The sequence below is a fragment of the Aricia agestis genome, chromosome 15 (assembly GCF_905147365.1).
Source record: "Aricia agestis chromosome 15, ilAriAges1.1, whole genome shotgun sequence".
Lineage (NCBI taxonomy): Eukaryota > Metazoa > Arthropoda > Insecta > Lepidoptera > Lycaenidae > Aricia > Aricia agestis.
Genome location: NC_056420.1, coordinates 5,245,364 through 5,269,873, shown reverse-complemented (window position 1 = coordinate 5,269,873; position 24,510 = coordinate 5,245,364). Strand labels below are relative to the sequence as shown.

Genomic DNA, 24,510 nt, shown 5'->3' with positions numbered 1-24,510 from the left:
AAACTCCCAACATTAGGCCGACAGGTATCTTCTTTAAATAAATAAATAAATAAACGTTTATTCTGCCACCATTAAATGTTACACATATGACATAATATAGGTATTATATACAGAACTGATATAAACAAGAACAAAATTAAAAATTAACCTATTTTACCTATAATCTACAGCTACAGCTAATTCATACATAAAAAACTATCACAGGTAAACAAAAAAGAAAAGAAAAAACAATTAATGTATTGATAGCACAATTATAGCACGCCAGTGTAACACCCAAGTGTGCAGAAACGGAGACCACTCAGGTTAACCGAACAGTCGTCCCTGATCTTCCGTGGACCCCTTATTTTCGGGCAGAGGACAAGCAGACGGAAGCTATATTTTAAAATTATAATATAATATTATATAAAAGACGTAGACATAATAGAGTGTTGAAAAATATAATGATACAATCTAATACAACATTAGACCAATGAAAGAATACATATACAGATACTAGATAGAATATAATATTGTTACTTGTTACATTTTTATAGATATACCATAATATTGCATGTGTTGTGTATTTTTAAGTATGCCGGTAATATAGACGTAATATAATAATATATTCTATAGTATGTATGAAAAAGGACTAACATTTTTCTATTTCTCATTCTCATTGACTAACAAGGCATTGTCTTCGGACCACTTGGATATTTTTGCTAAGTCTTCGTTTAAGTTAGTTAATGCCTCCTGCAGATGATAGAAGCTCGCCTATACGTGCTGAAGCCTACGATAAGAATGTCATATTGGCATCGGAATCCCGCACAGAATTTGGGTCAATTCCAAGATGTACTGCACAGAATCAATATGCAATGGTACGACTTACGACGAGCACTGTAATGCAGTGCTTTAAAGCGTAGCTCTTGACTCGGAGGTCGTGGGTGCGATCCCCGAGTTCTTTCCGAGTTTGGTTAGGACAATGCAGGCTGATCACTGAATGTCTGACGAGTATGTAAAAAATCGATCCTGCGCCTAATCTCTCGTCAATGGTATCGGTCGTTCCATTGGGTTATGAGAATAAAAGAAGAAAGCTTCCAATCTCTCTCTTGTTTACTGCGCACATACTTGGGCACTTTAAAATTACTCATATTTATAACGTGGGAGAGTCATGCTTGGGCAAGAATGGGCCGGCTCGACCGGAGAAATACCACGGGCTCACAGAAAACCGGTGAGAAACAGCGCTTGCGCTGTGTTTCGCCAAATGAGTGAGTTTACCGGAGTCCCGATCCCCTACCCTATTCCCTTCCCTACCCTCCTCTATTCCCTTCCCTACCCTCCTCTATTCCCTTCCCTACCCTCCTCTATTCCCTTCCCTCCCCTATTTCCTTCCCTTCCCTTCCCTACCCTCCCCTATTACCCAATCCCCTTAACGCACCTACAGCTCTTCTGATGCTGCGAGTGGCCATGGACGACGGAAGTTGCTTTCCATCAGGTGACCCGTTTGCTCGTTTGCCCCTTTTTTCATTAAAAAAAACTCCTGCGTAACTGGCCTGGTTTCAATGAAAACCAACCACAGTCACCGGAAGTTATTAAAATACTCATATAATAACTCCCACACCGGTTTCGGTGACGGTGGCTGGTTTCATTGAAACCAGGCCAAGCTACGCAGGAGTAATTTTATAGTGCCCAAGTATGTGCGCAGTACAGTGTATAATATAACCCAGTGGGACGGAAGACCGACACGACTGGCGAGAGATCAGGCGCAGGACCGACTTTGTACATGCCCATCCGACGCATGGATCATCTTACTTGTCAGACAATCAGGTGATCAGCCCGCATTGTCCTAACCAAACTTGGAAATAACATTTTTCCAACGCGGGACTCGAACCCACGACCTCCGAGTCAAGAGCCGCGCTCTTTACCACTAGACTACGGAGGCGTTAAAAATTTGCAAAATACTCATACTGAATTCACGAATAATGTCTACGAAATCTGCACTACCTGACTCAAGAATTTGTGGAACTATTAGTAGGAGACTCAAAGGGAGATTTCAAGTTGTGGTATGCTCGGTCAGGCAGAAGCCCTAATCTTAGATGTCAGCTGAGGTATATAAATATAGTCTACGAACGTAGAAAACATCGGTAGAGCGATTCGATTGCGAATTTACAAAACTGATTTAGAATTGTCATTTTTGGCAACATTTATTTTACCACCAAAGAAAATTGTATGATGTAAAAATTATTAAGCTTATTAATGCAAGACCTAAGCTATCATCATAAGTATTTTTATCAAATTCTGATCAGTAGTTTTTGCGTAAAAAGTTTAGAAAGGTACCCTATACTATAACATACTACATTAATATTATACCTAGTTACCTTCTAAGAACGAATACGGAAACTCGGATGCATATTATTACCGGTTAAGCTAACGAACAACAGCTTTGAAATAAAATTGGTAGCTTCTTGTTAAACCTCGTTTGGCAACGTTATACAAGTTTTAAATTACTTCCAATGACTGGAGTTATAACGTCGAAGCTTACTGTTCAAGACAGACTCGGTTTGATACAACTTTATTATATTATGCCTTATTACCAAAGATTAAGATCGAAAATTCGTGAGACTCTACACTTCCGTAATTACAAGTTCTTTGTTTAATCCGATATAACTGAAATTAATAATTAACAACGTTGTATCTCAATATGTAAATATGTGGCTTGCGTTCAAATATTAAGTTTGTTTGGTAGGTTTATAATATTATGAAACTTTCATTATCTTGTACATGGAGCGATTTACAATCTACATTATATTATAACGAGAAAAATATCTTGCTCTCAATCTTATGAGTTCAGAGTTCACACGACCGTATTTTTTTTAAATCGCTGTATAATATTATGATGATGCCAATTTTGTCTTCGCTTACTAATCAATTAAGAATCAACCCACAACTTTTGCATACATAATTAAGCCGGCACACCACATATCCATCTAGCTAGGACACCTTTGTCAAATCTGAGACCTAGGTCGATGCAAATCCCAAGTTTGTCGCGTGAGTGCGTCCTTTCCCACAGATATTAACATGCTCACTCAATACAGCCGGGATATAACACAATTATATATCCCTATGTTTACATTTACATATAATATCGGAATATTAATTTAGGTATGGTAATCCTTATGTAAACAGCCCTTTACTACCGACGTGTCATGAGAATATCAAATCAATCTTTAATAGTTTTTGATACGATATCTGTTTGTTAAACTCCAGTAGCCCTAGCACGGCCACAAGTAAGAATGCGAAAGTATAGAGAAACTGTGGACATAAACTAAAGGTACCGTGCCGATCTTTACCGCGGCCAATCGCGACCGACAAAAATTCAATTAAATTTGCCAGACTATAGTATATGTCATAGAGTAGGATATTTTTTGTCATAAAGTGTCATTTTAAGAGGATACACAAGGGGCTAGATAAATGAAAAAAAAGTACGTGTAATGTCTATAGCTGTCTCCTTCACCTCAAGCCTATACAGCAGAACGCGACAGAGACAACTGCCGAAAATCAACGATTCGTTGTCCCCTGATTACTTCTCTAAACTTAACCGATTTAAGTACTTTTTTCATTAAAGATTAAAGAAAGGCCTGAGCTGTGTTCCTATGTTTTTTTTTGTATAATCTAGCCAAATCTGTTTTCTTGAACAACTTGAACACAGCGGAAAATCTGGCCATTTTTTTGGGTATTGCGAACGTTCATATCTTATTTAATAATTAAATTATGAAAAAAAAAAGAAAACATAGGGACATCGTATTAGTAGCCTTAGATATTCAGGAAAAAATTATAACTCTACTAGCATTATCTAGGTAGGAAACAACAACGTTTGTATGGAAAAAAGAGCGGTGTGGACTCCTGTTAATTGAATTTTTGGGAACGAAAAAAGATCGAAACGCTACCTTAAGTCTATCTCAGTTTGTCCATACTTTCGCATTTCTACTGGTGGCCGTGCTAGGGCTACAGCTGATCACATGAGATACAAAATATTTTATTGTAAACACAAATTTTGTACAATAAATTAGCAGCAATAATAATATGCATAATACATAATTTTATCAGACGTAAACGTATTATATTTAAACATTAAAACAATTACAAAAATTTAATTGCTTCTTTTTCATTTTAACTTTTAAAAGAATATTTATACGTGTGTTAATCTAGATTTTTTACCATATGCAATAAAATTTGTTAAAATTTAAAAAAAAGCGTAATTTTTTTAATCGTTTTATCGTCAAGCCTAACCTCTACTACTTTTGTTTCAGTGGACATAACCACGGGTCCCTCTCTGAACCTGACGAGGGTGAGTCGGCGTCAGATGGGCGCGTACCTGTGCATCGCGTCCAACGACGTCCCACCTTCAGTCAGCAAGCGGATCATGCTTAGTGTTAATTGTAAGTATTGACTTCTCTTTCATAAATACGGAGAACGAGAGAGATAACAATATTTCTCTACGGATAAACGGCGCAATGCCTGGGACGCCGAACAAATTCGGTAGTACTGATTTCAGGTCTGCCTGTGCGTTCCTGTTTCTGTTGCATATACACAGTACACGGGATGTGTCCGGTCAAGTCGATTTGCGATCAGTCCGATCACAACGGTCGGCCTCGTCGTATATAGGGGCCTTTAGGATATTTAGTCTTTCGTTAGATTAGAGGGAAAGCGTGTAAAGTAATAGCGTTTAAAGCAGTCACTATAAGCAGCTACAAATTAGAATACAAATTAGAAGACAGCAGCATCAGAACGTGGGAGAGCCATTTTTTGGCACGAATGGGCCGGCTTAACCGGAGAAATACCATGTTCTCACAGAAAACCGGAGTGAGACAGCGCTTGCGCTGTGTTTCGCCGAGTGAGTAAGTTTACCGGAGGCCCAATCCCCTACCCTATTCCCTTCCCTACCCTCTCCTATTTCCTTCCTTACCCTCCCCTATTCCCTTCTCTACCCTCCCCTATTACCCTATTCCCTCTTAAAAGGCCGGCAACGCACCTGCAGCTCTTCTGATGCTGCTACATGCTACAATTATGTTACATGGTAGAAATGAAAGTCAACGTAGAGTTCCAATCCCCTACCCTATTCCCTTCCCTAACCCCCCCCCCCCCCCCCCCCCTCCCTAGAGCTATTACCCTATTCCCTCTTAAAAGGCCGGCAACGCACATGCAGCTCTTCTGATGCTGCGAGTGTCCATGGGCGACGGAAGTTGCTTTCCCGTTTGGTCGTTTGCCCCCTTATTTCATTAAAAAAAACTGTAAAAGCGTTCAGACCAAGCACCAAGCAGTGTTAAAATAAAATAAATGCAAAGAGGGTAGTGCTATGTAAATATCATCTATCACCATCTAGTTAACAAGCCCTATTTCCAAATATCATATCTATTTGTAGCACATTTAATATGAAATACGAAAAATCGAAAGCTTCCCACGCGTTCCTACGCACGCAAATAAGACTGCCAGTTAAATGATGTCCATAACAATTAATTTGTCGGTCCGTTTGCGATACAGACGTCTCCAGGATTAGCAGAATATGCGCCTTTGAGCGACATGGTCGAGCAGTCGTGTCCAGTCGCCTGACTAATCGATCAGTTTCAATCATTCGTTCATTAGTAACAATTAACTGATCATAAAGACAATTCACTCGGGTAGGCCTATTGATAAATTAATTAGAGCTAGCTTCACTTCGTTTATATCTTTGTTGAATTATATTATGATTAGATGCCGGCCGCATCTCCACTGTGCCGTCGTTTATTGTGCAGGAACCGCACACTTTTCTCGAATAAGAAGTATTCTAAGTTCTTTCTTGGGACTCAAATTATCGCTATACCAAATTAGAGCAAAACAGGTCCAGCGGTTTGGGCGTAAAGACTCAAAATAATTTTAAACCTTATGCAGAATCATTTTGCAAAATCTAATAAGAATTTAGCAAAATAAATATCTATTCCTTCAAAACATTTCTACGAATTTTTGGATAAAATACGCTTACCCAGCGTTGGCAATACCTAAGTTTCCCGATTGTGTCGCACAAAAAGTAAACAAACTTTATTCCAAAGCGCATTCCGCATCGAAGTTTACAGTTTACAAAGAAAATTTCGCTGCGCTACGAATCTAATATTGGAACGCTCATATCAGTAAACAATGTATGGACAGAAACTACTTCTTGCGAATTGTGCATACGGGAAATAAAATGTTGATGTACTAGAAATCCAGATGGTACCTTTACTTTAACCCGTCATGGGGGTTCGGTTAGGTTAGTAAAAGGATTCTCTTTACAAGAAAATTATTGTAAAGAAAAATTTTAACACTTTTGCCTATGTACTTTGTTTAGTGCCTTCTTTGCTCTTATTGACTTAATTTACTGAATTGAATTTGCAAGTTACTGGATATTCATGCTTGCTTCTAAATATAGATTTACAGTTTGACGGCACCTGAATGTGGGTCCAGATTACACGTGACTGGCCAGACAAGGGATATTAGCCTCTGATGGATGAACTGTTTCTTATGACATAATATTAATATTACTGTTCTGAACACTACTGGACTACAAAGGGTCAGTTAATATTGATATGTGACGTGGCGATGCTATGCATTTCAAAGAAGCCATTCAAAATTTAAATAAATGAACAATCAGCCGAAAAATTAAGGAGGAAAGTTTCTGAATTCAAAGTTATTAATTAATATTCGGTTATATTATGTACTAGATGATGTCCGCAACTCCGTTGCGTCAAAATTAGTTTATCGCGTGGGAACCGTACATTTATCCGGGATAAAAAGTATCCTACCTTTCCCGGGACTCAAAGTATCTCCATGTCAAATTTCAGCAAAATCGGTTCAGCGGTTTGAGCGTGAACAGGTAACAGACAGACAGACAGACAGACACACTTTCGCATATCAAACGGGCAAAAGGCCCACCACACATTCCCACCACTGCAACTCCTGTGTCGCCAGGATCAACAGTGGTAACCAACCACGAAAACCCTTTGATATGATCTCAGGGATGCCCGAGGGACAAGCTAAATCTGTCTTGGGATCCGCAACGAAATTAATCAGAAGAAATGTAGGAGGAGTAGGAGATATCCAATTTCCCTCCCCAAGCAAAGCCAAATTGTAATGACATTGATGTCCGAACAAAGGGGGAAGCACCACGGGAAAAAAAAATTGTTATACACTTTCGCATGTAAAATATTAGTATGGAAGTATGGATTTAAAATGAATCATTTGAGAATGCATTGTTCCGTCTCGTCACGTTGCACTGTAAACTCACCCTAATTGTTACGGCTCTATCAAAGTAATAATTATTGCATCCTTATCTACCATTTTCAGATACAACAAACGCATCAAATTATCAAGATTCCTTAATCCTTATTCCTGCAATTCAATAGCACGAACTCATCATAGAAACAAGAATCAAGATTCCCCGCAGACCTTATTTACTCAATTCAATAGCCCTATTATTTTTCAGTCGGTCCGTCTATTGTGATATCGACAAAGGTAATGGGAGTGCCAACGGGTGCGGCGACACGGCTCGAGTGTCTGGTCGAGGCTTACCCGCTTGCCGTCAACTACTGGCTGAAGAGCGGAGAGAAGATGATATTGTCCGGGTAAGTTATATTATGATATATTATATACTGCATGACTGGTGACACATGTTCAATACTCGAGGACATGATAATTGGCTATTATATTAGATGAAAATATATAATAATAATATCAATTGATCACGGAGTAAATGTAGCTTAAAGTTAAATAATTATTTACCCAACGCATGGACATTGGACATCGCGCGCGGGAAGGGTAGCGGCGCAGTGTTTCTTTGATGGCGCACGCCGCCGCACCGGCCGCATAGTATGACTACTTGCCTAGCCTAGCCGCGTAATTTACTTAGTGTCCATGGACCTCCGTGGTCTAGTGGTATAGAGCGCGGATTCGATTCCCGCGTTGAAAACATGTTATTTCCATATTTGGTTAGAACAATGCAGGCTGATCACCTGATTGTCTGACAAGTAAGATGATCCATGCGTCGGATGGGCATGTAAAATGTCGGTCCTGCGCCTGATCTCTCGCCAGTCCGGTCGGTCTTCCGTCCCACTGGGTTATGAGGGTTAAGGAATAGAGAGTGCTCTTGTGTACTCGGGCACTATAATATTACTCCTGCGTAACTGGCCTGGTCTCAATGAAATCGGCCACCGTCATTGAAACCGGCGTGGGAGCTATTATTAGTGTCCATGTTTCATTTATTTAAAGGGAAATTCGGTCAAAAATGCAGTACCTAATTTGATAACATAATTATAATGAGAATCGAGTACAGACTATTTAAGTATTGAACATGTCTCACCATATTGTGTGTGAAAGTGTGTCTGTCGGTCTGTTTGCATGTCTGTCTGTTACCTCTTCACGCCCAAATGGCTGAACTGATTTTGCTGTTTGGTATGGAGATAATTTGAGTCTTAGCAGGATAATTTTATACCGAAAAAATGTAAGGTTCACGAGCGACAAATTAATTTTTGTGCAATGGAGTTGCGGGCGTTATCTAGTGTTCTTTAATATTATTACTTGCAACTTTTCTGCGCCAACATTCGTGTTAAGTATACAGCAGGCGTATCATGGCCACCATAGAAACGGTTTCTTTCTACGGAAGAATAGACAAAGTGACAGTTAGACAATGGAAATCCACAATTTTGTCGATAAAGTCTGTCAGTATGTCGATTCTTTCCAATTTCTACTGTTGTTATGCTAGGCCTGCATGAATAGAAACTATAATTATATGATTATATCCCTTATGGAGACGACTAGAGACATACTTATCAATACTAAATATTAGATACTAAAATCAGTTCTTTTTCTTTCCAATTCATCTGAGCTATACTCAGTAGAAACTAAACGCTTATAATATGCTACCTTCCTTCAAATCCAAAAACAGATTTAGTAAAATATTATTCGAAGGACTCCAGCATATTCAGGAATTCTATTCCAAAGCTGGTAAAGCGATATCTACATCGAGTATCGTCTATCAAAATTTTAATCGACTTTTTATCGACTTTTCATCGACTTTCCCATCGATATCGACATTTTTCAATCTGCGGCTTCACAAACTGTTTACACTGTTAGACTGGGTTAGCCAATATAGACTATCTTGATTTAGGTTTGTTTTGAAATTCGTTAGTGCATTTCTAAAATACAACGCTGAAACCACAGTATAAAATATGTATGCAGTAGATGAAAAGTGTATACAGGGTGTAACAAAACTAAGTGATAATACTTTAGGGTGTGTATGTGTTCCTTGTAGAGACTTTACTGTGAAAGTAGCAGCGCTGAAATACCAATTTTTTTGTGATTCGTATGGGCAAGCGGCCTAGCGTCACGGGTGTTCTAATACGAGTACAAAAGTGAAAAAATAGCTTTTTCAGCGCTGCGACTTTTACAGTAAACTCTATACACGGGATTCATACACACCCAAAAGTATTATCACTTAGTTTTGTTACACTCTGTATACACTTTTCATCTACTGCATATATATTTTACACTGTGGTTTCAGCGTCGTATTTTAGAAATACACTAACGAATTTGAAAACAAACCTAAATCAAGACAGTCTATATTACTACTTTTGTTACAACCTGTATTTGTTACTATCATTCCTTATTTATGTCGTAGTAAAACTATCTGCAGACTGCAACGATGGGCACGACATATTGATTTACTAATTTATTCTGTGGTGGAATTTATTTATCGAAATTGGCCGTGTTACGATGTCGATGTATGCCGGTCCCTATTTACATATCGATTCCCGTGATTAACATGTGCGATACTGTATTTTGTGCCAACCCGTATTAGGATAGCGCGGTGGACTAGTTTGAAGGCTTCTGTCCTATAGCATAATATTATATTTGAAGCCTCCTGGCTTTGCTTGGGGAGGGAAATTGGATATCTCCTACTCCTAAATTTCTTCTGATTAATTTCGTTGCGGGTCCCAAGACAGATTTAGCTTGTCCCTCGGGCATCCCTGAGATCATATCAAAGGGTTTTCGTGGTTAGTTACCACTGTTGATCCTGGCGACACAGGAGTTGCAGTGGTGGGAATGTGTGGTGGGTGGGTTTGCCCGTAAGAAAAAAAAAGCCTCCTGGCTTCTAAAATACATTATATTAAACCCCTTACTAATCTATGTAATTGATTGTACTGTCGGTTCTTGGTGGAAATTCATGTTGTACACTAATAAAACACACTTTTCTTGCACTTTTTCCACTATATTTAGATATTATTATAACTTTTAACAAATAACACGACCGGTTTCGAAATTATTCATCATCAGGTGTAAGTTTAACGTCGGTACTTTTAAAAAATTAAATATTATCAAAACAAACATTAGGGTTGTCAGCATCGTGGTACTTTTTACAATTTGGTAGAATTTTTATTCCAAATAAGACTATTTTCTACTAATGTTAAATTAATATTTAGTTGGATTTACCCATTTTTTATATTGATAAATTAATAACGTTGTGCTGGTAATGTCACATATACAGATTTCAGAGCCTAAAATTAAGTAATAATTGTTACATTTCTAAAATTATTAAAATTAAAATAATTATGTCACAAAATTTCTCTAAAAATTATTAAATGTCAAATAAATTAATATAAACAATGTCAAACTAACAATAATAAAACTTAATAAGACGATACAATTGTCTAATTACATCACCAATAATTTAATTGAATTGTCCATAATATTAAAATTATAAAAATTAATATCTATATGAATGTCAAATAAATTAAACTAAATTAAATCATGTCAATAAATAAAATATAATGTCCATAAAATTATATAAAAATAAATATCATGTCAATAAATTAAATTAGCGGTGAAATGTAAATTGAAATTAATGTATAAGTAATAATAGTTTAAATATCCTGTAATAAAATTGAATTTGAAAGGCATGTTTGGTCGTTTAACAAGTTCCCATATTTTTTGTGTCTGTTGACTTCGAGTGCTTCCAGTGCGTCCATTTTCTTGCTTTTGGGTAAAACATGTAGGTATTTAATATTCCTGTCAGGTTCAAAATTATGGTCATTATTATTTAAATGCTCAGCAAATGTAGATCTTTCTGTTTTCCTTTTCCAAGCTGTGATATGTTCTTTTATCCTGGTTACACATTTGTAGAAACATTAGTAGAAAATAGTCTTATTTGGAATAAAAATTCTACCAAATTGTAAAAAGTACCACGATGCTGACAACCCTAATGTTTGTTTTGATAATATTTAATTTTTTAAAAGTACCGACGTTAAACTTACACCTGATGATGAATAATTTCGAAACCGGTCGTGTTATTTGTTAAAAGTTATAATAATATCTAAATATAGTGGAAAAAGTGCAAGAAAAGTGTGTTTTATTAGTGTACCTTACTAATCTGTATAAACAAAAATGAATCCTCAATTTTGCTAGTCTCGCTAAAACACTAAAATGACGGAACCTATTTGGCTTACTGTAGTTTTGAAATATTTGTGGTAGTCCAAGGGTATGGTCCATAGTAGAAGGGAAGTGCAAGTATGAGCTATTATTATATAATAATAGGTATTTCTAGTATATCCTACTATCCTACTTCTTACTAATATTATAAAGGCGAAATTTAGTTTGGATGTATAGATGTATGGATGTATGGATGTTTGTTACTCTTTCACGCAAAAACTAGTGAACGGATTTTAATGAAGCTTTACAATAATATTGCTTATATATCAGAATAACACATAGGTTACAATTTTAACCGACTTTCAAAATGGGGGAGGTGTTATGTTCGTTTTCTTATGTTCAACGATTACTCCGCCGTTTGTTAACCGATTTTCAAAATTTTTCTTTTGGTATATAGGGTATCATCCCAATTTGGTATTATATTCACAAAAGTGGTGATCTGATGAAGGATCCATAGGTAATCGAGGGAAGTCCTCAAAATTTATAGGGAAACATGTGGTGACTTTGGTTTCGTGAAAAGTATTCTAAGCATATGCTACCAACAAGTAAGATTTTGCACCGAGGTATACCTGGTATACCATGGTTCGGAAGGTGCTGAGAGAACTCCTGATTCTTTATAGATACAAGTTTGGGAGTTTCGGCATTGTTTTAAGAACGGAAAGCATATGCTACTATGCAAATTACACTCATCATCATCATCACTACCATATTATACCATGCATCGTCCCATGGTTATGACTTATGAGCCTATGATGACACTGTTATTCGTACTTTTCATAGGCTTTTAGATCGAGACTCGAGTTTGTCAAGCGATAATTGAAAAAAAACTATACCTACGTATATTATAAACCTGAAGAGGGTGTTTGCTTGAACGCGTTAATCTCAGGAACTACAGGTCCAATTTAAAAACTTATTTCAGTGTTAGATAGCCCATTTATCGAGTAAGACTATAGGCTAAATATTATCACGCTAAGACTAATACGACCGAAGAAACTCAGGAAAATGTGGGAAAAACGGTGGAAATATAAGAAATTGCCAACTACTTGAGCAATTATTATGGCAATATTAAGCACAGATATAGAGTAGACCAAGTGAAGGGAGTAGGGACACAAGCTATTTATTTTTTTTGGAAAATGTACGGTTTCTGTAAAATTCCTAATTTACGCCGGCGAAGCCGCGCGGGACATCTAGTATAATAATAAATCTAACGTATACGTTTTCGGTGAAAGTAGCAGGTTTTATTTAGACCAGGCCAGTAACGCTAAAGTGATTTTTATAGTGCCCGAATGTGCGCGCAGTACACAAGAGCACTCTCTGTTCCTTTACTTTTATCTATAGATATATTTTATGAAGACATCTGCTTAGTATTTGTTATGGAAAAGTGTATGAACTGCGGTCAACCTATTCCTGTGTAAACACAATTGCAGGCAGGAATAATATTTTCAATTTTTACACGGCTTATTTTTCTACTTTAAGAATAAAATAAGAAGTCGGTCAGCTTTTATGATGATTATGATGATAAAAGCTGACCGACCTGGTATGCAGATATGAGTATATTTGAGCTATGTAGGTCAGCCATGCAATAAGGCTTAACCGATTCATATTAGGAGTTTAAAATCGAGAGAGATGACAAGATATTTGTATCGCAAACATGTCGAAAATAAGGTCGTTAATTTTTCGTGAGGATTATACGACATAAAAATACGACTGTTGATGAAGAGTGGCCAAACACAGCAAAGGATAGAGACGTGTGGAAGGAAAGAGGGGAGGCCTTTGCCCAGCAGTGGGACACAAACGGCTAATTAGAATAGAATATAATTATTCGACATACGTGTATTAATAGGATATCTCCATATTAGCCCACCAATCACGATGAACCAATACGAGTTATAACGAACACGTATAATGTAAGTTCGTCACATTCGTCTATGATTGTATGTAGAGATCAATGCAAACTATGAACATATTTGTCATCATGGCGACTATTACTTTTATGTTATAACCACATATTATGATTAGCGTGACATGGCTGTGATCAGTAGGAATAGTAATTAAAGAATCCTAGGAGAATCTTAGAAAAATGCGAAGAGGCAAAGATTTTCTGGTGAATCTTGATGATTTTTTTTAAGGAAGGCAGGTCGCTGTAGCCCTGACGTCACTGCGACCCATGAGGATCTATTGTGACTCCTTCGCACTAGAGTATCATCCCCAACCCAATACTGCTCATAAATTGAACGATATTGTTGGGGTTGGTGCCACAAATTTCCTCTGTGGACGAGTATTCGTGGCGACCAAGGTGCCTGTTCCTGCTCTGTAGTAGAGCAGGGCAGTCGAGGAGAAGGTGAATAGGTGTTTCATCCTCCTCCTCACAGAATCTGCAAGTCGTTATGCTACAAATACCCATTCTGTTTAAGTGTTTGTTGAGCTTGCAGTGCCCAGTTAGGCTTCTGGTAAGGATTCTTAATTGGTTTCTAACTTTCTACCCAAGGTGAGCACTAATTCTGATTGTTTCTTGTTGAATTCAGGAATTAGTGCCTTGGAGTGTTCAAGGCCAGGGATCTCAGCCCATTGCTTCCTGCATAGTCTGTGACCCCATTCCTTGAGCACTTGCTTTGTGGTACTGGGAGTTATACCACAGACTGATTATGGACCATATATGAGACTCTCGGCCCCAAGCCTAGCCAGTTCGTCAGCGGTTTCATTGACGGGAACGTTGCTGTGGCCCGGGACCCATACTAGGCGGATGTTGTTGTTCCTTCCTAGCATGTTTAACATCTCAACGCATTCCAGAACTAATTTGGACGAGACTTCTGCGGCAGTCAGTGCTTTAAATGCAATCTTGATGATTGGTAAAACAGATACTCTGCATACGGTTTTTTTTTTTTTTAATTTTAACTTCCATGCCTTATCCTTCTTCGATGATCACATTAAAGATTCATATTAAAGATTTCATATAAGGGGTTTAACCCCTCTCGATCTGTTTACATTGTCAATTTGGGCCACATATACGAAAAATCAGTAAAATCATATCACCGTCGAAATGAGACCTGTCAATTATATTGAGGGCCCGCTGAGTGGAATACGAAATACTGATATTGGATTCTCAAGTTGATTAATTATTGATTAATCTTAATATATTGTATGTTTTACTATAATAGTCTTATAATCTTACGGTCGTATGAATAAAAACTTAGCGAAGGTTTACAACAGCTTTATAAGCCTGTTGTAAAATTTAATATGAATAAAGGTTCTCTAACAGTGCTCTAACACCTTTTTAAGGTGACAGCTGTCAAAAAATAGCGCGCCTGTTTTAAACCTATTTTAAGAACATTTTAAGCATAATCGATATGAATAAACGTTTGCTAACAGTTGTTTAGGCGCGAAACGTCAAATAGGAGTTCGCAAACTTTAGTGAAGCCTCGACCCTACTTTAAGACCATTTTAAGAGACTGAAAATGGACGCAATATCGAGTATTATCGCGATTTCTGACATTATTGCAATTTCAAGAATCAGTAAGGGTCTCTACAGACGGACCGCATTTCAACTGCAATCCAACCGCAAATTGCAGTTCAAGTGCAGTTTAAATCCAGTTGACACGATTACGGATCTACACAGACGGATCGCGTTTCAACTGCAATCCAACCGCAAATTGCAGTTCAAGTGCAGTTTGAATGCAGTTGACACGATTGCAATTCGACTGCAATAGAACTGCAAACCATACAGTTTACACGACTGCACGCCAACTGCAACTGAACTGCAATCCGACTGCGCGTTTAGTTTGCAGTTCTATTGCAGTCGTATTGCAGTCGTGTCAACTGCATTCAAACTGCACTTGAACTGCAATTTGCGGTTGGATTGCAGTTGAAATGCGGTCCATCTGTGTAGACCTTACAATAGAACTGCAAACCAAATGCGCAGTCGGATTGCAGTTCAGTTGCAGACTTGCAGTTGACGTGCAGTCGTGTGAACTGCATACTGACTGCATCTAAACTGCACCATCCTACCCGCCCGCACGGTCCGCTCTCCAGCAGTGCAGTTTGGATGCAGTCGGTATGCAGTTCACACGACTGCACGCCAACTGCAAATGAACTGCAATCCAACTGCGCGTTTGGTTTGCAGTTCTGCGGTCCGTTTTCAGAAATGCGGTCCGTCTGTATAGACCCTTAGATGCATTGTGTCAAATGCACTAATTGTAGGCCTCAAAAGTAAAACAGAATAAAATAGTATTTTTAGTTATCTTCTCCTTCTTTTCATTATTCTTCTTCTTCTTTTATTATGGCGGCCTTAGTGAGTTGCCAATGTCAAAGTCTACTTTGCTCTATGATTTATAAAATCCATAAAGTACATTTATTTTTTCTTTACTCTTTATTTTTGACACATTGAATACAATTTTTAATCTGTGGAATACAATAAATTGACACACTGCCAACATTACCAAAAAAAATTCTTATAAAACGTCATCTAAAGGTATTTTACCTAGCGAAGGCTTAGCAAGCGTTTATTCATATAGAGTGTTATAAGACGGTTTTTAACTTTAGTGAACATTTTAGTTAGAAAGCTGTTAAAACGTTCACTAAGATTTTTTTATTCATACCACCGTTACTATTTTGTATGACTTAGGGCCTGTTTCACCACTTCCTGGTAAAGTTCCGGATAGGCTACCACAACTTTTTTGACAGCTCCTCCATACTCTTACAGCACTTATCAGGAAGTGATTAAACAGGCCCTTACTAATAGTATATCAACAGTAATAATACTCCCCACACCGGTTTCGGTGACGGTGGCCGGTTTCATTGAAACCAGGCCAGGTACGCAGGAGTAATTTTTATAGTGCCCAAGTGTGTGCGCAGTACACAAGAGCACTCTCTATTCCTTTTACTCTCATAACCCAGTGGGACGGAAGACCGACACGACTGGCGAGAGATCAGGCGCAGGACCGACTTTTTACATGCCCATCCGACGCATGGATCATCTTACTTGTCAGACAATCAGGTGATCAGCCTGCATTGTCCTAACCAAACTTGGAAATAACATGTTTCCAACGCGGGATTCGAACCCACGACCTCCGGAGTCGAGAGCGACGCTCTAACCACTAGACCACGGAGGCATCAACAGTAACTACGCATAAGTCGGTGTGTTTCTTTGCATTTAACAGACTCTTAATAGCTCCGATTTGGATAAAATTGTTGTAATAATAATTTATACCACAAATTATTATAATAATCACATTGTATAAAGCTTTTTATCACAACACAAACTGATGTATTTGCGCGCACAGTCGCGATAAAAAATGTCGATTAATATCCTCATATTATTGAAATTTAATTTCACGATAATATTATACCTATGACAATACCAATGAAAAACTGTACTCATTTTGTGATACCCTCTTAAATGTACTATCAGAGAAGTTGATTCCTAGTCAACTGGGGGACCTACGTTGTTTGGTCGCGTTAGGTACGTCAAACCCAGCCGACTGATCACAATATTGAATTGACATGATCCGACCAAACGACGTTGGTCTGTCATCTGCCTAGGAATCAATTTCCTCGATGGTACTTTACTAAAAGTAGATCATAAGGCAAAATCAACTAAACTTGTTATTTTTTCAGGGGCAAACATGAAATCAGTGAAGTCAGAATGTCGGCCTATCAAGTGAAGACGATTCTATCTATAACCGACTTCGAAACCGAAGACATGGGCGCCTATACCTGCGTGTCTACAAATACTATGGGGAAAACTGAAGGAATCATTAGGCTATATGGTAAGCTAAAACTTATGTTGCTGTCCTTATCATAGATAAGGATATGCCTATTAGACTGGCTACAGACGTTTGTTTTTAAACAAATGAACATTGAACGTGTGAGTGTTTAGCATCGAGTCTTAGGCCCTTTTCACATGCATACGGTTGCGGCACGGTCGCCGCTTTCACATGGCACGGCTTAGTAGCGCAAATCTACATTTCTACTTTGTATGGTACGGCGACCGTGCCGCAACCGTATGCATGTGAAAAGGGCCTTATAGGCTTTAACCTGGCACTCCAGCTACAGTAATGACTTCGGTTTCCAGGTTTTTTATTATTTTTTCGAAGTAATGAATTTTAGCTAAGAACAATTTCTATCACTCGTTTAAACCAAGAGAACTAGATGAAAGTCATATCAACAACACTTTGTATTTGTGGCAAAAAATATGGTTAGTTAAATTACATTCAGACTAATTTAAAAAAAAAAAGTATAAAGTGTAAATAACGTAAAATATATAATGGAGCGCCAGAACAAAGAGAAGACATTATTCTAACTTTTTGTGTTATGCTAAGTACTCACATGCGGTTTTGCTCGATAGTTTTACTCCAAATCGAGTAATAAATACTGTATGGACCGCAAAACTCACAGCTCGAAGGCTCGCATCGAGCCGGGTCGATGGAATTAAAATTATCGAGAAATGCTGAATGTGTGGACGAAATTCCCGAGCCGCGGGTTTTGCTCGACGTTATATTGCTCGATCGAGCAAAACTGTATGTGAGTACTTAGCATTATAGTTACTTTTAACCTATTTCTAACTCGGAATTATTCGAATGAACAATTAACAAAGATTAAGTTTTCCATTTCATAAACAGCTAGAAACTTCTACACCAAAGGGTTTCTTTGTTTACGACTACTTAAGACTTATAAACTTATTTTGGTTGAAAAACAAAAAGCTGGTATTACGCAGAATTCATTTTTACCCGACTACGGCGAAGCAAAAGGAGGGTTATGATTTTGGCCTGTATGTATGTATGTATGTATGTATGTGGGTATGGATGTTCATCTGTTCCCTCGTAACTTTAAAACTACTAAACGCATTTGGACAAATGAGGTGTCGTTAGAAGCCTCTTGACTGTCCGCTGGTTATAGGCTACATGACATCACGTTAAATTGACTGTAGCACCATCTAGGGGACTGAGAGTAAAGAACAAAAAAGAATATTTTTCCTGACAATGTCGTGTGGGGTATCAAAATAAAGAGCTTTATTAGCACATTTCAAATATGTAAACATTGTTAGCAATTTCTCACGGGTTTACGAGCAATCACCCCCCCCCCCCCCCCCCTCCTGGAAGTGTTATCGCGTCGTTATTGTTGAGTTTTAATTCCCTTTTTTTAGGAACAAAGTTATAAATTATTAAAAGTGAAATAACTGTACCCTCAACTAAACATACACTTTTTTTGGAAAATAATTATCCATCTCCTTTAAAATTATTATACTATGCTAACGCGGACTAAGTCGCGGGCTACAGGTAGTGAATCAGAACCAAATAAATTGTAAAACATCCTCATGATTCGATCATTTGAGGTGTTGGATAGTTTAAGATCGAGTGAATCTTAGCCCCAAAATAATCGAAAAAAAAATAAAGTTTAAAAAACTAAAACCCGACTACTAAAACACGCTCTAAAAAGTACGAAACAAGAAAACAGTTTATAGGAATATGGAAAAGTTTAAAGGATAGCCGTGCAGTGGTCGTATGCCACCTACTAGAGCAAAACAGATTCATTATATTATATTATACAAGATGTCCCGCGCGGCTTCGCCCGCGTAAATTAGGAATTTTACAGAAACCGTACATTTTCCCATAAAAAATATTTCCCCCGTTATTCCCACATTTTACTGAGTTTCTTCGGTCGTATTAGTCTTAGCGTGATAATATAATAATATCTAGCCTATAGTCTTACTCGATAAATGATCTATCTAACACTGAGATAAGTTTTTAAATCGGACCTGTAGTTCCTGAGATTGACGCGTTCAAGCAAACATACTCTTCAGGTTTATAATATTAGGTAGATATAGATCTTTTTTAATTATCGCTTGACAAACTCGAGTCTCGGTCTAAAAGACTATGAAATGGTATAATATGGTAGTGGTGATGATGATGATGAATGTAATTTACATAGTAGCATATGTTTCTGTTCTTAAAACAACGCCGAAACTCCCAAACTTGTATCTATAAAGAATCAGAAGTTCTCTCAGCACCTTCCGAACCACGGTATACCAGTAGTGCTAGCACGGCGACCAGCGGAAATGCGAAAGTATGGACAAACTGTGGAAATAAACCTAAGGTGCCGTTCTGATCTTTTTTCGTTCCGAAAAATTCAATTAAAATGCCACTTTATGGTATATCTCGGTGCAAAATCTTACTTGTTGGTAGCATATGCTTAGAATACTTCTCACGAAACCGAAGTCACCACATGTTTCCCTATAAGTTTTGAGGAGTTTCCTCGATTACTTATGGATCCTTCATCAGATCACCACTTTTGTAAATATAATACCAAATTGGAATGATACCCTATATACCAAAAGAAAAATTTTGAAAATCGGTTAACAAACGGCGGAGTAATCGTTGAACATAAGAAAACGAACATAACACCTCCCCCATTTTGAAAGTCGGTTAAAATTGTAGCCTATGTGTTATTCTGATGTATAAGCTATATTATTATTGTAAAGTTTCATTAAAATCCGTTCAGTAGTTTTTGCGTGAAAGAGTAACAAACATCCATACATCGACACATCCATACATCCAAACAAACTTTCGCCTTTATAATATTAGTAGGATTAATATAATAAAGGGCATACATACGACCACGGCTATCCTTTAAACTTTTCCATATCCCTATAAACTGTTTTCTTGTTTCGTACTTTTTAGAGTGTGTTTTAGTAGTCGGGTTTTAGTTGTTAAACTTTATTTTTTGTAATAACGTTCAATTTAGTTCAGTACTAGAACTCATCTAGGTTTTAAGACTCTTCATTTAGATCGTATTCAATTAATTTATTTTCAAGTTGTGCTCTGGTAAGTGGGGGAAATAGTAGCTTTGACTTCTATCGGAAACAACGGAGGTTTTTAATGTCTTTAATGGAAAAAGCTCTCTTAACATAACCCTTCTGCATTCAATTATGATCGAATTAATGTTTATTATGATAGCATTCTCTAATGTTACTAATTTAAATATTACTAATTATAGTACGGTCACCTTGTTGGCTTTTTTGGTAGAAAAATACAAACGTGAATATGAATAAGTCTAGAGGAACATATTTGCAGATGATCTTTTTCGAATATGAATACTATCTACAGTGTATATAACTGCGCAATCAAGAGGTCAATCATGGTCAAAATTTTACGCAATAACATGCAAGGCCCCACTTTTGGTCAAAATATCTTCTTTTATCTGTATACATTAGATTTGAATAAACTTTACTTAGTCTCAGCCCTATTTAATTTAAAATATTCTTCTAGAAATAAAAATCACAACAACCACAACAACGACGACGACAACAACAACAACGACGACGACCACGACAACAACCACCCCCGCGCCGACGACCACAGAGCTGACAACCATGCCACGTAAGTATAAGTGTAAGGCATCCATTACTACACGGTAGGTTTTGCTGGCAGTTTTACCACAGTCATGGCTGTAACTGATGGATAACCTACCGAGAAAAAGCATGACAGACGGTTGCATGAAGTTTATTGACGAAAATCTGGATATCTTGATTTTTGCTTCATGCAACCATCAATCACGAATTTTGAGTGAGTGTTGTCACATCTGAGAAAATGGGAAAAAAATTAGAAACGTTTACCTTTGAAAATTTTGGCTTTGACGGACATAAAACTGAAGAGAATTGAGTGACCGTCTAATGCCATTCGTCAGTCTTCTTCTTCTTCTTTTGGCGTAAGCCTCCCCACATTCGTCAGTCCATCAGTCACCATCAGTCAAACATAATTCATGATTGACGGAATAGACTGTCGCTTGTATGATCGTGTAATGGATGCCTAACTCACAAGATCAACTTGTATTTTAACACGCTTTTATTATCTTGGGTTGTATGTATGTAACGGAATCTTTGAGCATGATTTTTACCTATCTAAAGTAGTCTAATTAATTCGAAACTTTACTTAGTTGTTAAAATTTTTGAAAAAAATTTTAGAAAAAGCATGTTTTTTTAGTTTTTTTTTAAACTGTTATAAGGAGAGGTTTGGAATTTTGATGGCTGAATGCAACTCCATCAATTCAGTATGTATAAAGGTTTTAGGAGGAGAATTAGTAACAATTTTGAAACGCTTAGAGCGTCCGTGGACTAATGGGCAGACCTTCGGTTTGCACTCCTAGAGGGTGCAGGTTCGAACCCGGGTGGAGGCGTGTACCTATGAGACATTTTCTGATCTCAAGTACATAATACGGACGCTCGTACGGTGAAGGAAAACATCGTAAGGAAACCCGCATATAGTTGGTCCCAGACGTCTTGACTAGTTCCTTCCTCTGGACTAGGCCGACTATGATGCGAGAATGCCGTATGCGCTTGGGCAACCATACGGACATTTAAAAATCTTGTCCCAGGCACTACAGTATTTGAGGAGTGGTTACTTCGCTCTGAAAAATACTGTATAAATCATCCACAACGGATGTAAAGGCCTAGTTTTTTTTTAAACGCTTATAAGCAAGCTACGAAAGCCGCGTCCATTTACAGGTTAGCTTCTAATATAAACTACTTGTCTTGTTCTACGGTCGACCAACTTGCATTACGATATTGCATGACGCTATCGAATTTTAAGTCGCAGAATATACGTCAGCTGAAATCGATATAAAGGCCGTACCGCCGCGTTTTATCGGAAGATCTTCCTTTAAGGCCTCTACACACCTACATACCTATAGTTCAAATAATTTCATAATCATTTCAATGCTTTCCTCAAAACAATTATTATAACGCGTCTATGAAAATTTAATCGCATAATAAAACAATTTCTGGTACACACTAACGACAGAGGCGGCGCGTTCGATACGGAAATCTCTTTCCAATTAAATTCTTTATTAACTTTTTGCAATTTTGCATTTTAATTAACTTCGCTAAAAAATGTCTTTGATATTTGATATTAATTATTACATCCATACTAATATTATAAATGCGAAAGTGTGTCAGTCTGTCTGTATCTTACCTCTTCACGCCCAAACCGCTGAACCGATTTTGATGAAATTTGATATGGGGATACTTTGAAACCCGAGAAAGGAGATAGGATACTTTTTATCCCGGAAAAATGTATGGTTTCGCCGCAGTATAAAAAAACGAAATATAAGTTAACAAGTCAATAGCGTGATGCCTCTCAACATTTTGGTATCGCCATTTTGCAACGTCGCATCGTGCATTGCCTCATCTTACTACATCTTACCAATTAAATAGAACCAGTTACTAACTTCACTCAGCAGCTTAAACAGTTTGAACTAGCAAAAGTGACGTTTTCTTTGGTTTTTAGATTACGTGGTCGCTCTGCAGCCAGCCGAGCAGAAGTTTTACACCCCAGATGTTACCACGTACGGTAAGTATGGTAAGTACAGTTTCGTTTTTCTCGCTCATCTTAATTTGTAATAGCATTTTTTTTTCAATATGATTTTAAACTTGATGAGGAAATGCGATGCCTTTTAAATTAGTCATTTAGCCAAAATTGTCATAAGCTGCTCAACACCGTGGACAGCATCGGTCAATTCAATGTATACTTTTTTTGGTAGTAAATAAAATCCAGTTTTCCTCGTCATGTTGCAATCTGAAACTAGCTCTAAGGCTTCAGTCTCGAAGTCCACGGGGCGGGAGCGGTAGTGGTGGCGCGGGAAGCCGTCTACGACGCCGCACGCCGCTGCTTTCAAGGCTAGCGGGGCTAAAATGGTCACATTTAGCAATTCCTCTCAATCAATTCAGCAAATGAATTGTCAAAACTGTCAAACTGATAAATGTCAAATTAGTACGAATTACTAGACATGAATTGCAAGCAGACTTGCATTTTGCGATTTAAAAAAAATGCATCATATTATGTTTTTTTTTTTTTTTTATGAAATAAGGGGGAAAACGAGCAAACGGGTCATCTAATGGAAAGCAACTTCCGTCGCCCATGGACACTCGCAGCATCAGAAGAGCTGCAGGTGCGTTGCCGGCCTTTTAAGAGGGAATAGGGTAATAGGGGAAGGTAGGGATGGAAAGGGAACGGAATAAGGGAGGGTAGGGAAGGGAATAGGGTAGGGGATTGGGCCTCCGGTTAACTCACTCACTCGGCGAAACACAGCGCAAGCGCTGTTTCACGCCGGTTTTCTGTGAGGACGTGGTATTTGTCCGGTCGAGCCGGCCCATTCATGCCGAAGCATGGCTCTCCCACATCATTCATAATAATATGTTTCTCCAAAGCGACCATTTTAGCCCGGCTGTTCCATATAAATCTATACATTGGAACGCGCCACTCCCACGCCGCCGCCGCTTCCGCCCCGCGGCTGCTGATTTCGAGACTGAAGCCTAACTCTACAGTCAAACTCTATAAGTAAAACAACGATTTCAAGCATCGTCTCTTCGCGTCGTGCAAACTAAACCTAATATTTTGTCAACAGATACAATGCAGAACGTCATAGAACAATCAGTGTTGGATAACAACTGGCTGCCAACCGCGGAGTCAACTGCAAGTACAATCTCTATCTCCCTTCTCACTCTAACACTGCTCTCTCTCGCACCACAGATCATCCTCAACTTTAGTTATGCCACATACGAAACCAATGTAAAATACACCGCAAGATGATAAGCTCAAGGTTCAGAATTGACTGTCAATTTAATTTTAGACTATAGATCATTATGATTTTGTAATGTATCGCTTTAGTAGTAAGTTATTTATTTAGAACTCAGGATATATTGGTTTTCCCTTACAAACTTTTCTATAAATTATGGTTAGTCCACAGACATAGATCAAGATAGATACCGCATGTCGCTCCATTTGTATGAAAACGAGCGTGTCACTTTTTTCCGACCTACTGTGACGTACCGATGATAAGAAACGTGTCCATTATGTAGGCCAACGTTTCTATTTGAATTTCTACAGCTCAATACTGCACTTTTAGGCATTTAGGCATTTTCAATTCCGACAGCAGACTAAAGAAAAGACTTTCGAAAGACGAGCATTGCTCGTCGTTTGGGAACGCGAAGTACATACACATGCGGTATCTATCTTGATCTATGTCTGTGGGCTAGTCTAACAAAGTTTA

The 24,510-nt window shown here is 37.9% G+C and overlaps 1 protein-coding gene across 1 annotated transcript in view; it reads left to right on the top strand.

Annotated features, from left to right (window-relative positions):
* The window catches only part of LOC121734279 (opioid-binding protein/cell adhesion molecule homolog), a 109,322-nt gene extending 85,116 nt beyond the window's left edge, over positions 1–24,206 (top strand). Inside the window, exons 5-10 of the mRNA XM_042124775.1 lie at positions 4,287–4,415; positions 7,472–7,610; positions 17,083–17,234; positions 20,733–20,843; positions 22,749–22,811; positions 23,866–24,206. Of these exons, the coding sequence (XP_041980709.1) occupies positions 4,287–4,415; positions 7,472–7,610; positions 17,083–17,234; positions 20,733–20,843; positions 22,749–22,811; positions 23,866–24,050 (779 nt within the window). The 3' untranslated portion in view covers positions 24,051–24,206. The remainder of the gene's footprint in view (positions 1–4,286; positions 4,416–7,471; positions 7,611–17,082; positions 17,235–20,732; positions 20,844–22,748; positions 22,812–23,865) is intronic.
* The last annotated feature ends 304 nt before the right edge of the window (positions 24,207–24,510 follow it).